General features: G+C 36.9%; 1 protein-coding gene across 5 annotated transcripts in view; it reads right to left on the bottom strand.

Moving 5' to 3' along the window:
* The window catches only part of BABAM2 (BRISC and BRCA1 A complex member 2), a 159,143-nt gene that overhangs the window by 64,505 nt on the left and 78,091 nt on the right, over positions 1-16,547 (bottom strand). For all 5 annotated transcript variants that reach the window (XM_030447462.1, XM_030447461.1, XM_030447465.1 and 2 more), the window contains exon 7: positions 10,244-10,353. In XM_030447462.1, coding sequence (XP_030303322.1) covers positions 10,244-10,353 — 110 coding nt within the window. The remainder of the gene's footprint in view (positions 1-10,243; positions 10,354-16,547) is intronic.

The raw sequence follows: 16,547 nt of genomic DNA, 5'->3' as shown, positions 1-16,547 counted from the left end.
CAGTTGCCAATTTGGCCACCTCAGAGAAATTCTCCTTTAGATCCCAAAAGAATAGCAAAAGGTTACGGCTGTCAAGGACTTCCCCACAAATCTTAGCAGTTTCATTCTGTTTTTTTAAGAAAATAACATGCTGGCACCAGGTATTAAAGGACTATGCACATGCAGTACAACCATTACCTGTCTGAAATAACTGAGGAAGAATAAAAGAAAACCCCAAAATGAAAAAAAGACCCCAAGCCACCTCCTTCAGCAGGCTAGTTGCACAAAACACACTGCTACGAGGCCTCAGCACAATGTGCCTATAAATCCTGATCACCCCTACATTCTTGACTTTAAAGGGAGTCAGCTGTAGGACCTTGGTAGATATTAATTAACAAAAAACAGGGAGTTGCCTTGGTGAAAAGTAAACAACATTCCAGTTGCAGAGAGTCTGATGTAACATGGGTGGTTGCATATAGACTCTACTGTTAAACTATTAAACAAAATATGCTGAACAGATTGGTAGATGAACAAAAATAGAATGCTAGACATTCATAGCATTAGTATAACAAACAAAACCAGCGTAAATTGATCCCTTTTTCTAGGATTTTAAATGTGCTCAGTTGTACATTGAAAGTACTCAGCAATGCCAGTTGCACTGCCAAGATCATTCACTGCTAGTGACTTGTATAAATATTTTCTTTTTTGTTATACTATATGAAATTTAAGAAAGGATAATACAAATTAGTATTTGTGTATTGAAAAAAAGACTAGAAGCCTTCAGTATATGGAGCTAAAGAGGTACTACCCTGTATTGAGTGCCTTAGTGTGCAGTAAGGCATACCACCACCTATAATTCTGACTCAAATTCTTTGATTTTGGCCCCATAATGCCCTACACTGATGTAAATCATGTCATGTACCAGCTAATACCAAGAAAATGTGAATTGCTGATACCTGCCAGAAAGCAGCAAACTCATACCCTTGGCTCCTTATGCCATCCTTTACTGAGTCAGCAACAATATGGGAACTTAATGTAACTTTATACCAGCTCATCCTGACCTCCAGGCAGAACAAAGCCCAGGCAGAAAGATATCCTTCAGATCTGATTCTCATGTTGCTAGAGAAGCACAAGGAGATTAACTAAAGAACCATAATTTATGGAGTAAGCAAGTGGTCCTAACATACCTGCTGTCATGATTCAGAGTTGAAATGGAATAATGGTACCTAGAAGGTGAAGAGTACCTTGCTCCCACAGCACCCTGATCCATGTCATGCTGTTAATGACATTGCTTAGCACTGCTACAACAAACTGCACAACTTCAGCCCAGAGTGATCTTCATGATCTCAAGGACTGGGGCAGCTGAGGCTTTGGGATGCTCAGACAGGACTTTCAGAGGAACTCCTCCACTAAGGAGGGCAAGAGAGCAGCAGATGTGTTCCTCAAGGGGCCTGTAGGATTTCCACTGTGGGAAGTGTTCAAGACGTGACCAGACAAAGGTCCCACTACAAAAAACCTGACCTAGAGCTGGCAGTAGTCCCATGCCAAGCAGGAAGCTGGGCTGGATGATTCAGAGTCCCTTTCCAACAAAGAGGTCACAGATTCCAATGTGAAATCTGCCACTTATTTGCTGCAAATGAATTTTCTACAAAAATGCTACAGCTATCACACATTGAAGAACTTGGTATTTTATAAACATTAAAAACATGCAAAAATTTAATGTAATACTAGGAAAAAAAAACAGAAATGTTCATAGTACGAAGTAATATGATCACAGTGGTGTGACATGTAGTCTCAATAGATGACTGCCATGGAGAGGAAAAAAGGTTGTTTGGTGATACATAATCCAGGTTTTGACAATTATAACAAAATGAAAAATTTCTTCAGGTTTCATTTCATTTGATAAATAAAAGCAATTCATTTTAAAAAGAAATAATGTTGAAAAGAAATTTTAAAACTTTCTGAACTGTTATAAAATACTGTTATCATGTTTCAAAATAAGAGATCACAGGCACTAGAATAAAAAACAAAGCCAAATGACTGTTCTGGATGTGTACAAAGAACAATTAAAAGGGTCTCTAGATTTCTGTGGACCACACAGTGCCTAAACATTTAATAAGGCTTCTTTTGGCAGGATTTATTTTCATCATTGACCTTTCCTCTCTGTTTCTGTGTCAACTGCAGGAAAAACTGCTACCTGAGGTGCAAAATTGCAGAGGCTCACTTCTTGAAAATGAACCACATTTTCAGAGATGTGTGCAGAGCTAAAAACAAATGGCCAAAACAGAAACCAGAAATTAGTGACAGAATTTAAAAAAAAAAAAAAAAAAAAAAAAAAAAGCTGCAGTAGAAGAAACTTAAGTGGCAGGTAAGTGAACAAAAGCAAGAATATAAACTGAAAACAACAGGATTTGAGGCAGTAGGAAGCAAATTACAGTCTAACACAGCTGCAAAGGAAACGCAGACAATCTTTGAGCAATGGAATATATTAAGAAGATCACTATGTTATTACACATACATGCCATCTAACCATCTTACCATTACAGAATGAAAGGAAAAAAAAAAACCAACACCAAAATAAATACATCTGGGATGCAGACCAAAAACATGACCTGAAGGAATTACTCACAAAACACCCCAATAAGTCCCACTTGCCCTAAGAGTGGGCTGTGGCTGCTGAGGTACATGCAGCCTCCCAGGACAGACAGAGGTTGCACAGCTATTGTTGGGGTTCCTATTGATGGCAAGCACGAAGAAAGAAAAAGGAAAAGAAAGCAAGCAGCAGTCCCACTGAAAAGCAGAACTGCTTTGCACGAAGTACTTAACATATGGAATAAACAGTACTGAGGCAACACAAGGGAACAATTAGTCTGAACGGTTTTGTAAATATCTTGGACCAACACCAGGAGAGAAGAATACCAAGGAAGACACTGACTAATTCAGGGGAGGGAAGGGGCCTAGATGGCTTTTCTGGCCTCCTTCTGTCCTTATGTGCCCTGTATTTATATTTGAATGCTTGCATTAGCCAGCATATAGGCTATTTAAGGTCAGGAAAGCATTGCAGTAGTACAGCTGCCTCCAGCAAGTAGTGCTTGACATCACTAAACCACACAGAAGAGCACAGCCCTTTTATTGGCTTCTACAGCAAATATCTGCAAGCAGAATTGTTTCGCTCTATTTGTACAGGTTTTTCCACTGCACTGTGGTGTCTGCAGCTTTGGTACTAATAGAGTTTTCTCTACTGAAATTATTAAATAGCTGATTTTTCTCATGTATTTTAAGCACCCCCTGGTCAAGAGACCAGCTCAAAAATTTTAGTTTTAAAATCTAACACTAAAGAACCTACATTTTCACATTCTAAAGTTTCAGTTCCTGACAAATTTAGTTTGTCTTTCTCCACAGGATTTCTGACACATACTGCATGTACATATTAAATACCCCACATGAGATCAGTGATTAATTGTCCACATACACGTACATTTTCCAAACTACACATATTAATATATGTGGATTTTTTTTCCATTAACAAACTGGCTACGTGATTTGTAGAAATCTTAAAGATGGAAATTGTTGATAAACCCACTGAAATGAAACATTTCTGGGGGGAAGACAATGACAACAGTGGTAATGAAACCTAGTCTTTCATGTACAACTTAATTCAGAACTTTACATATCTGAGAGGTTTTATTTGAAAAGTCTCAACTATTTTTTCCAAGTGGTCAAAGATTTGCACCTTCTGAATGTAACCATCTGGAAGCAGGCATTAAACAGGCACTGACTTCTTGTGAACTGCTTTAAATAATGAAATTGGGAAAATTTTGAAGACAGAAGACTGCAATGTACAGATCACAACTGAGTGAAGTTTTCTAAAAGAAATGAATTAGTCACCATATTCAGAAAGCAAGCCACATATCCCAAATCCTCAAAAAGCAGTTTCAGTAAAGGGTACTCTGTTACAAGATGGTATCATGTTCCGCAGTGCTGGGTTTGGATTTGTATCAAGAACTGGGAAAAATACCCACGCATCAACAAAAGCAGGTTCAAAACGTACTCCAGGAAATTTGAGTTTTCATAACTGTTGAATAAATGTGGCTTTCTATACTCACTGCATTTGCTGCCAAGGAAAAAATCTAATTAACTCCTTGTAACTACTGTTTGTCAGTTTTGGTAATTAATACCCAAATAGAATGGACAGAGTTTAACAATGAAAGCTCAACTTTTAAGTTAGAGAAAACCCCTCTATGACCTGTTTATTTGATTACTTCTAAGGATAGATTGGCAGAACTTGTTAGACAATTTTTAAATTTCACATAGCCAGTAACTTTGAAGCACTTTTCTTCTGCAAGAGCAGAATTTCATGCCAAAGAGACAGTCCATGGAATTCAGTGTATTTAACAGAAAAACTACTGCTTCAATTGTGATTTCCCAGCAACTCCATAATTATTAATTAATTTCTGTTTTGTTTTTGTTTTTTTTTTTTAAATTATATTGTACATCAACACATTATCCATCAAACCACAATTGGCTCTAGACAAATCCCAAGTCAAGTTTACCTATGTATAAATTTTACAATTCAGGTAAGACATGTTTTTTTCATTGCATTTTTAAGAAACATCGAGTTAGGAATTTTTAATATTAACATTTAAACCCAATTACCAGAGCCTCCAGCTTGCTCTATTCACAAGCACAACAGAACAAAGCAGAAAAGAATAAAAACTATGACATTGGTTCAAAAAGGCCCCGGTTAAAGACATTTAGCCTAACTCATTTTATGAAAAACATTTCAAGGAATTTAATCTGACCCCAGAGTTGGCCCACACAGTTCTTTAGAACAAAAGATTTTACATAAAAAACCCAAAAGACTTATGTTAATTTTTAGGTATGAAAAAAATCCTGCCACCTGTGACAGACACAGTTCAGTACTAACACGAATTGATTCTATTCAGCAGCCTTCCTTTTTCCTACAAAAACATTTCAAGAAAGGAGAACGAAATCTGCTGCGTCTGCTCTTACGTCTTGGGGAAATACCCAAGAAAGACATTTCTGTCCTGCACCAAGGATGTCAGAATGGGAATAAGAATGAAGAATACTGTGTGATGTCCTGAAGAAAAACCACTTAATTCCCTTTTTCCTCCACTGTTTCTCTTTGTTGGAGGGTAAACATACCTAGAAGCAGTAATACCACAGTAAAAACGCTGAGGAGGATATTTGAGTACTTAGAAATGCTTATGTTGAAACAGAGATTATAATAATAAAACAGAGTATACTCATAGCATATGACAACAAAACATGATTGTATGTTTAATTAGGGTAGACTGGAATAAACTACATGTACACAAGTGAAAAAATGCAAGGCCTAAATGGAAAGATTTGTACCCAAAGGAAAAAAAAATGTTTAAAACTACTGAAATTTCAGTAGATCATTCCTCTTTACTGAGAAATATGTAGAGAAAGTGAGTTGGAGAGGCCTGTCTTGAATCCTGTTTCTGTTTTCTTTTGTAATTTCTTATTAATTCAATTTTCTATAATTCTTTTTCTGTTATACCAGAAAATCCTTTATCAAGTAAAGTACTTGATATATCACGTAAAAATACTCCCTTTACCATCAGACTATAGAACCTAATACATACAGGCTTACACTCTGAAAGAAACCCTACAAAACCTCCAGGAAGGCACAAACCCTTCCCAGCAATCAAATCTAAGTTTTGCTGGGACTAGAGGCAACACTGAGCTTTGGAGTGTCACGAAGTGTATGTCACACTGCCCCTATTCTCCTATACAGAGAAACTGGTACCTCACTACCTAGCAACAAAATCAATCCCACCGAGCTGCCTCAAATATTTCAGTCCTCAATAATTAGGTCTAATTGCTTAGTCTCTAACTGAAAGAAAACCATCTTAAAAGCTCACTAACTGAAGCATTTAAGGACAGCATCAACACGCCGACTATTCAAGCACCACTTAGATTATGGACACATAAATCTTCTACAGTACTTCTACTACTATTTTTACTAATTGTTCTGTGTGTGTTCTTCAGAAAAGAAAGGAACAGCCAGTACGGCTGAACACCTGGGTACAAGTCAATCTGTTTTGATTGTCAATCCCAGTTGAGTCAAAGAGTTCAGCCCAGGTTCTTGTTACTCTCCTCTGCCCGCATCAGGAGGTTAAATGCAGTCACCGAACTCTGCATACCACCCTCAGTCACGAAGAACCCTCTGGCACAGCTCCCAGACCAGCAAAACCCAACCATTTCAGTCCCCTGAGCATGGAGCCTGATCCATTTAAGCAAAACAAGTTCTACTGACAGCTGGTTTTCTTAGCATATTCACGTCCGCATATTTATCAGAGAAAAGCCCTCTAGGACAACAGTGTTTATTGCAGGATTATTTCTGTGAATCCAGGGAACACAGCATTCACTGAGCAACAGTGTTTCCAGCCCTTTTTTTGTTTTTCTTAAGCCGTGGACCAAGACGAACCCAATTTGATTTTTCTTTAGCCTGAACATTCATGAAGGAAAAAAAAGAGGTGTTTTTTTAAAAAAAAACCCACACCCTTCTGATCCACATTCATGTGTAGTAGGCCGACATACTTTAAGCGTTCATACAGAAAGTAGCTGTTCCATCTTGTACTGTCTCCTTGGATTTAGAGTCTAGTGACTTTTCATAAAGAGAAACCAAAGATATGATGGCTGTTTTCATTATAAATTTCCTTTCCCTGTGAATGTCTATTATACTTTCACTAAAAAGATAATTTTGAGCAAGCAAGATGCCTTCTACTCCCAGGTTTAGAGACATTACGAATAATGCATTGACAAAAAGGGAAAATATCCCAGCAGCTCCTCATTGCACAGAGGAGTGCAGAAACAGCCTCAGAATATGCCTGTGCCTACCCAGCAGCAGGAGGTCAGGCTGATGACCAAGTGAGAGACCTCAAGCACTGACACTGCTCAGCTCTCTGACCCTCTCCCCAAAGCACAGCAGCCATCAGCAAGAGCTACAGAGCATCCTGTGGCCAGTCTCATGCCCTGGGTAGGAGGAGGAGGAGAGGCAGGATGAGCTGGGCACATATTCTCAAGGATGCTGACAAGCACCATCCTCTGTCAAGTTGGGTGGTCAGTCTGTGGTCTTACCACTTCCTCCCAAAGTGTGCAGAAACTTGTTTTTATGATGCTGCAGTTTTCATGGCAGCTTTTAAAAAAAACAGCTACCATAAATATCCCACATTTCATTTTAACTTCATTTTTAAAATAATTAAAAATTACTGTTATTGGCATCTGCTTACTGATGCAGTGGAAAAAAGAATGAGAAAAATTATTAAAATTATAAAATGAGAGCTTTTTTAAGTAATTGATTTCAAATTAAGCAAACGTTATAGAAATTGCTGTTAATGTGTTTTGAACGATAGTACTTATAGGAACTTTTAAATTAGCAAGTTTTAAATAAAGAATTAAACAACACAGAGTTATGAATAATTATTGCTGATATTTATATAAAGTAACACAAATGCCTTTGTCCTTAAGTGAGACAGACAGCATTTTTTTACTATAAGAACTGAGCTTGACAATCTTGACGCCAGACACCACATCACACAAGTCAATGGAACACTGATACTGACTTGAATGAGCCACAATACTTCTCTACTGCATTTTTACCTGCTGTTTTGGTATGTGAGCTTTTTCAAGCCAATCGATGAACTAACACTTTAATCCCAACTACTAGTACCACGTTCAATGTCCATCTAAAACCAGCAAATGTGCTTTACAATAGCCCTTGAAAGCCAAAATGCTGTATTCATTTTGCTAGGGCTCAAATTCGCTGACAATCTGTGGGCAAGTATAATTTTTAGAAAATGCAACGTGGGAAAGCATGTTTATGTGGCAGAACAAAAAAGCAATGAAACCTCTTTGGAAGGCAGGAGATAATGCACATTACACAAACAGGCCCTTTGCTTTTATTTCTCTACCAAGCAGGACCGTTTCTCTCTGAAAATGCTTTTTCATATGTCAGGAAAATGCTGTTCCTGTTTGCTTGTTCTTCTTACGGTGAGCAGAGTTTAGTATTAGCAAAATAATTGTGGGAATTCGGTATTTATTCTGTTTTGTTGAGTACTTGGGAATGTTATGTTGGGAACTGTCAACTACTAGTTACTCCACCTCACAATCTGCTGCATAAAAAAATATACTGGTAATTTGCTTACATGGCTTTTGTAGATGTAATTACTGTTAGCAGCAGGAAAGAACTTTTATAAGCAGAACACAATTCAAATGTAACATGCCATGGCCCCAAGTCATTAAACTAATCCACAGGGCTTTTTGAGGTTTTTTTGTACTTTTGGCAATAAGTATAAAGAAGTACACATTGTTGCTTCAGTTCCCAAACACTGGAAAGTTAAATATCTAGGCTGTCAGTCCCCACTAAACAGAGAAGAGATTGGTTTGGGGAAAGAACAAGAGACTGTATTTTGGGTATTGAAGCGCAATTGAACTAACATTGAAAACATACATTTTTTCACAGCCCATAAAATGTAACTAGTGGAATAAAGGAAGGTGTAAGAGTTCACAAGAAACTCTTGGATGGGCTGTTACCAGTATCTAGCAACTATGATGAATACCTTACAAATTCATTAGGACAGGGCTGTTATATGAGTGAAGCATCTCAACTTTGATACACAGATAAGGTGAGGAGGTGTGGCATGGAACTCCAGGGTTTACTGGAATGATTTGAACCTAACTACATAAGCTATAAAAACAAAGCCATAAATATGTCAGACATGTCAGATATGTGCTAACAACACCCAGGTATCTTTCTACTATATTGCTCTACACAACACACCTAAAATCAGATATTCTTTAGGGCACTGACAGAAAATGCAATATTTTTTGGATGAGAAAGTGTTCCTTCATATTGCTATTCTGCTTGGTATCAAGAGGTTAAAATCCTCCTAAAGATACCACTACAAAGTGAGAAAATAAGCAACACATTCATTAGCACATGGGTCATTTAGACAGACGTACCACAGTGGCCTGAAATACATTTAAGAATCAACATGTGACTGCAGCTGAAAAATACAGGGGGAACAACTGATAACCCATTGGCTTTTAACTGTAGCTGAGCAGAAGAGTCCTTTGGAATACTGAAGGAAAATTATATGTTTGACTTCAGTTATTCACTCAACTAGTGTTGACAAAAAGTAGTGAACTGAAAAGAAATATGAAAATATAGAAGCCACTAAATGTAATGTGTGTCTGTGTGTGTAATCTGTGTTTTCTTAAATATCTGAGAAGTCTTGTGCCTTTATCAATATCAAATCTTGGGTTTTGTTTTTTAAGTTGCATCCAACACTTTATCCAGACCAATGCCCTGTCGAGCTAAATGTCAAGATACCATGTTCCTTCACCCACACAAACTTTATCACTGATTTATTTTAAAACTGTGGTAGTCAGCATTTCCCATCTTTTCTCTGCCCACAAGTGTCATAACTTTAGAGGAAAGCCACTGCAGTATTAACCAGAAAAAGAAAGCATCATTGAAACAATGCCAGACCAGCTTGACTGTTGTATGAACAGTCTACTTGAACAGTTTCATGCAGTTACTTTTTTGAAGCAGACATCAGAAGACTGAGATACTGCAGGGAAGGTGAAACATTAAGACATTCTTCCTGATTTGTAATCCTCAGCCTTCCATTTTAGGAGCAGAAATTAGTTTCGCAGCAAATGTGTTTGCCAACAGGTGAACAGATCAGTGAGATTCAATAATCTTAAACTGAAATCTTCAGATACACTCCTGAAAACAGTAACTTAATAAAGCTGCAAATTCTTAACCACAGTTAATACAGCCCTTTAGCTTCTACAACAATAATTTATTAAAATATATTATTTTTATATAGAGAATGTACCTCCCCCCCAAAAAAAAGAAATTAAAAATTCCCCCATAGAATCACTACTGGTATACTGTACCATAGGAGGTACCCAAATTTGCTGCTACAGGAAAATACAGCACAGCTTTCATGGATTACAGTGATAGATTATCACATGTGATATTCTTGATGTGATGACTTTTCTTCATCCATATGCAATTCAGGCACAGATGCAGAACTCTCATTTCTCCATGACATATACACTTGCAGTAGACCTTAAGACTTCAAGCAATTTAAAGCAACAGTTTGTTATCATTTAGCCAACATTTCTTGAATATATCAGGGAAATATTGAGAAGTTAAAAGATTATATAGACTGAACACCCCAGAAAAAAAAACCCTCTTACTCACTGTTCAATACGTGGGGAAAGATACAGCTTAGGAAAAACCTGAGTAGCTTCTGCATCCTCAAAACTAACGGAGAGAAGTGCAACATCTTCTCCAGGATCTTCATTCACATCCTGTACATAAAAAATAATAAATATAAGATGGCAAAAGACAAACTGCAGTCTTATAAACTCACAGATAACAAATAATAAGTACCAACTTATTTCACAGATGCTTCATTGAGGCATCTAAAGTGTAACCACCAAAAATAGGTTGCACATTTATAATTTCTTACTATATTAGTACTTAGAAGACATTACACTATGCTTAATTTCCTTCAAAGTATGAAAATAAAATTATTTTGTTAACAAGCATAGAGTAGTGTGGCTCTTCTTCAATCAGTGGGACTACATATTTCAGTACAGATGCAGATTTCATGTTTAAAGAGTTCTTGGTTTAACACTAACATCAGACGCAAACACCAAAGAATATTTTTAAATATAGAAAATATTGCTGAGTTATGACTACAGATTTTACATTTGTTATTTTACAAAGTAGTATATGGTCTAAAATGTATGCTGTACTAAACTCCTACTCCTCTTGTAGGTAAAAAACATTTTTTGTGATCAAAAATTTGTATCTAGAAGTCCCCTAGATTCCTGCAAATTAAACCCATGCATTACTTTCTGCAAAGACTGTACACTCTATAAAAACAGCTGTAAGAAAAAAAAATAATTTACACTAAATGCCGTGACAGTCAAGCTTAATGCTTTCACAGTTTATGCTTCCTTTGTATCAGAACAATCAGCTACAGTTTAAGGATCAGATAAAACAAATTGTTTCTGGTTAGGACCTGACATGTCTCCAATTCATAAATCACATTCAGAACCAACAAATGTACTACTGCTACATGCAACTTCATTCACTCTCCTGACCTCTAGCTAGCAGTGCAGTCACCCTCACTGGCAGCAAGTAACACGGTGCCACCCTGCTGCTTATAAAGAAGTCCTTTAGCATGCTTGTGCATATGTACATAGCAACTTGACAGATGCATTTGTTTTTATCTGTTTTGGAAAAATATGAGAGGAAGTAGCCCAGGAGATATGTGCTCAAAGCAGGATCAATGCGGTGCAGTGTGCCCTGCTATGCTCTGTCCCACAAGCAGCTGTGAGGAAGGAACATGCAAACCACTAAAACATTGTTAGGAGAGCCTGTCCTATCTAGGAAGGAAAAACAAAACAAAAAAAGTGACTGCTGAGCAGTTTCAGGAAAACAATCTTGTGCCATTTAAAGCTTTGGCAGGACTGAAACTGTTAATGTTCAGCAAGAGTAGCTGCATACCAGCTATTACGTGCAGAACACAACATGCCAAGAAACTGAGTGATAAGCTGCAGGGAAGAATGGGTCTTAAAAAAGCCTAATTGTCTTAGATGAAAAATGAGACAGAGCTGACAGTGTTTTCTTAAATTCTGCCTTGATGTGCAGCTCACTTCTGACAGGTGAAAGTTATTATACTCTTAGAAATGCCTACAAAACGGTCACGAGCACACTCGGCCTAGAAATCAGAATATTGTTTTAATATGAATTTACAGAACAACACTCTAGAAAAGCTACCTGCTGAGTTGTTGGGGTATGAGCAGTTTATGGATGGTATCATATGACATAGGTGCCTGTAACAGCAACAGACAGGACTTTGTGACCCATGATGCTTCTTTCAGTGTTCCATTTCTACCATTTTCAGTAGAAGAACCAGCACAGATTACAAAACCTTTTTCAACATAACAAACAACAAAAAAATATACAACAGTGCAATTCCCCCACCTTTTCCTAAGCATTTCATATATTGGCACATTAAGGAAAAAGGAACAGCTTTTGTTCCTGAAGCTGAGTGTGCCATTAACTGGCTTTTCCCCACTAATTTGCAAATAGTCCATCAAATGGAAAGAACTACTAAAACAGAATAAGCAGTAATATTATTGATTAAAAAAAATAAATAATCTGTTAATGGGCATTCTTCAAGGGTTGACAAGTAAAAACAATACATTCACAAATACATATAGTCTTCCAATACCATATTCTTTTGTTTGTAATTATTTTCAAATAATTTGTTCTTGCAGAATACAACTTTATAAGCTCTATGCACAAAACCAAGTGTATTTAATCTTGCACTTAAGGGCTTAAGTTGTTGTGCACACAGATTGACATCAGACATAAGACCAGTTTCTAGAATACCATCCAGGTGCTTACTGATCAAAGAGAATCAACTCAAGGGAAAAACCAACAACTAACCCCAAAACAGATTAGGTGAACACCACTACAGCATCCATTAACCCACACAGTATTATCACTTTATATTTTCTCCACTTACTAGTGGCTTTTTTAATATGAAGACTCATCTCAAGGAAGAAGAACCCCACACAGTAATGTAACCATCACAGAATCTTTGCATGTCAACACAAAACAAACACTACTGCAACTACTGTTGCCAGCACAACACGTTGATGTTCAGAAGTCTATTGTCACATGCAAGTTTGAATAAAAATATTACATTCTTCTGTATTACATTCTGTATTACATTCTACATTCATTTTTCACATGGATGCATATTTTTGATCCACATACCTGAGAAACCAAAACTTAATTTAAAGAAGATGCAAAAAATCAGCATTCCTGTAGGTTTTAAAAAGATGTAATGAAGTAACACCATGAAGTTGGCTCAAACTTATTGCTTAGGTGGCCACAGATTTATGATGAAGTCCCTTTGTATCCAACACCATACTGTTTATTCTTTTCAGGCTTCTTTGCTTTTATTTATGCAAGAAACTGCTTGGTAGAACTGCATTCAACCTTAGGATGTCTTCACAACTGCCATTTAAAAAACTAAACCAAAACCACATGTCTAACAGATAAACTCTAGAAAACTTTTCAACTAATTGACTTTTTTTCGTGTTGCCTCCACCAGTCACAACTTAATTCTTTAGGTGGTCTCTCTCCTGGTCATCTCTACAAACCTGTTAGTAACTAGGTCAGATAATGGATCCTTACATTTCATTTCCTCACAACTGAGGCTGAGATCTTTCTATTACACCAAGGCAACCAGAGGCAAACGTTGTTTAATGCTCCATACCAAACTCTGCCCATATAGTGTCCTCTCTTCTTCCATTTCTGCATGTGTATTTCTCTAAATAACCTGCCAGATTTAAACAGAGCAGCAAAGCAAAATAACCACTCTATTTTTCATTTGGCTTCAAAAGAGACAGCGACATTCAATTGTTTTGGCAATAGTCTTCCCTTTTGGGAAAAAAAGAAGCTGTTGAACTAAAGTCACAAATCCTTTTTTAATGTTTAAGTAGCCACATTCCTTCTAATAATCTGTATTGAAATGACAAAATAATTTTATATCTAAGAAACACTGATTTTGAAAAATTAAGAATTACAATTTTGTATATACATCAAGATCCAAGGTGACAGCTTCCAAACTGAAGTACCATGTTGTACTCACAGAAGTTTTACCACACAAGAATCTATAGAAGATATTATTAAAATTAACTTCTACTGTATAGAGAGCACATTCTGGGCCACAGGAATGTAAAGGTTAAAAATGAATTTTTACAACAGTGTTTGAAATCATCAGTTAAGCATTTGATAATGCACAGCTAGTTTTTCCACAACAGTCTCATCATTATAGTTTAAAAAAAAAAACAAAAAACAAAACCCATAAATGGTCCAATATAGATCTTCTTGACACCTTGCTATTAGTATCTCTTTTTTAAAAAATAGTATTTTCTTTATTTCAAAAAATGCCCACTCAAGAAAACAGGAAAAAACACATATACCATTTATCACTGAAAAGAAACAGTTTTCATTCTCAAGAACTGCAAGAGGTTTCTTCCACTTACAGAATACTTTCCAAAGTGTGGACTGATCCTTGACTAAACCTGTCAAGTGCAGTGGAAATGCAAAATAAATGCAGTAAAGCAATGTGGTGAGAAAGGAACGAAAAAAAAACCCTAAAGATTTTCAACCTAAAAGCTTTTTTTTTTCTATTGCAGAGACCTTCTAGTAACAATTTACATAAATAAACTTCTCACAAATAAAAGCACAAAGAGAAAGTTCATGGTAATTTATTCTAATTTACCCTTTGTCTACTTAGCCAGTGCAGATGAAAGGTTCATTAAGTATGTATTTTTGAAACTCAGGAGCAAGAGGCCATGTGAAAATACAAATGCTGCACGGAAGAGATGAAAATGGAAATTTGAAGGCATTTACAATTTTTTAAAAAAAGTAAAAATGCAGCAACAAAACAAAATCAACAAAAACAAACAAAACCCCAAAACTTCAGCAAAAGACTTCAGTTATTACAAGACTCCAAAGTAAAATTTAAAAAACTACTTCCAATTGCATCAGTACTGTCTAAACAATAATTTGTTCCTTTTCATTTGCATCAGTTTAAATTTACATTCAAATGCATGCTTCAATGTTCACAATTGTTTGCTTTGGAAAATATTTTATCTTTTGACTAAGTTAGTATGGGTTGCTTATGAAATTTATCATCAAAATCACTTTTAAATACACCATCCAAACGACGCTGTTTTCTTGTGTCCTACCTACTGTAACTGAAAACTGGGAATTTACTGGAACTGACAATTTATTATGAGTCAGATGGTTGATAGCCAGTCCAACCAAAACATCTGCTCTACTCAGTCACAACTGCTATAGCCCATTTCCTCTTGTGCCTGGAGTCCAACCAAGTTGTAACTTAAAGTTCCTTTTCCTTAAAGATGCAGACTCTGGAAAATGAGTTATTACTTTTTTTTTGGTTAACAACAAAGAATCACTTTGCAGCCTCTGATTAGAGTACACTTTCTAGAGGAGCTATTTCTGCACTTGGCATGCAAGTGTATCAAACAGCAACGTGTGAAGTGGTAAACGAATGCAGGCTTATCCCAGGCAGTGCCAGGACCTGGCTATCCATGGAAACTTAAGAGGCAGGGGACATGAGACAGGGGAAACAGACCCTGCAACAGGCCAGTGTAAAAACTGAGGACCTGGGATTAGGAATCCAGTTTAGTGACATTAACAGCAAAGCAAGAATGAGAGGAAAAGAAATTGAGAATTTGGTAGAAAGGATGGGAAAGGATATGAGGGAAAGTGTAGTGCCATGCTTTGGGGAGGACAAGCCTCTGGCCTGGGAGATGGTCAGACATGAGGCAAGGGAGCAGGGCTTCTCATAGGGATGCTACAGCATAGCGTACTAAGACCAATTGGTTCAGGAATAAAAGTAAGGTAAGGAAGAGAAAATAAACTGTCCAAGCTACTGAATATTCCTTTGGGTAAAGAGATGGTAGGCTGATGACTGATGTTGCAGAAGCCTCCAAACTGTGTGGTCAGGTCAAATCTACTTCAGGAGGTGCCCTGCCCCAGTCGATCATTCCTGCCTCTTCCTGGAGATTTCTGGCCTCTCGGCTCTTAAAAGTGCTCAGTAATTGTCCTTGTAGCAATTGAGGGGATGGAAACCTCCATCAAATGGGGTGGGTAAGGAACTGTTTAAAATAATATAAACAAAGGAAAAACTTAATATACTCTTTGCATGATGTAAGAGAGGTTGAAGGGAAGGTGGAATAAAAAGGCAGAAAATGTATGAGAACACAGAGGACTTGGCATCTGCTGACAGCTTATGACAAATTTAAGTCTTTCAACAAACGTTTACTTGGCTGTGGGACCTCTCAGCCCTACCAACTCAGTCATCTTCACAGAACTTGAGAGTGAAATTTGTATTTCAGGATCCTTTCTGGGGCAAAAGGAGACATGTATGACAATAACATGCACTCGGAAAGGTAAACTAGATTAGGGTCAAACCTAATCCTCATAATTTTGCATGATACATACCTATAGTGGAACCATAATTAAAAATTGATCAGACAAATGAACAAAAGAATTTGTTTTTAAAGCTGAAATATGCATAAGAGAAGAATACACACTACTTATCTGTACTATTTAGTACTGATGAGCTACTTGCATCACAGTAGTTAGCAAATCTTGTCCTTTTCCCTCCAAACCATAGCATGCAATAACACGCAAAACAGCTGTCAAATAAAAGCAACTCATATCCTCACTGCTTAGCAGATTCACTAGCCAGCTTTGATACAAGCAGTTACATGTTCTCCCAACCTTTTTCTTTGTCTAACATTAAAAAAAAAAGGAAAAAAAAAAAAAAAGAAAAAAAAAAGAAAGCCAGGGGAAAGCAGGCTAAGGAATGTGAAGTGGCAAATCAGACAAGAAAGCCACTTCACTCTAGGGAGAATGTGTAATTATTCCAGGAAATTCT

Source organism: Calypte anna, chromosome 3 (assembly GCF_003957555.1).
Source record: "Calypte anna isolate BGI_N300 chromosome 3, bCalAnn1_v1.p, whole genome shotgun sequence".
Lineage (NCBI taxonomy): Eukaryota > Metazoa > Chordata > Aves > Apodiformes > Trochilidae > Calypte > Calypte anna.
The sequence above is the reverse complement of the archived record's forward strand: the minus strand, read 5'-3'. Positions and strand labels throughout refer to the sequence as shown.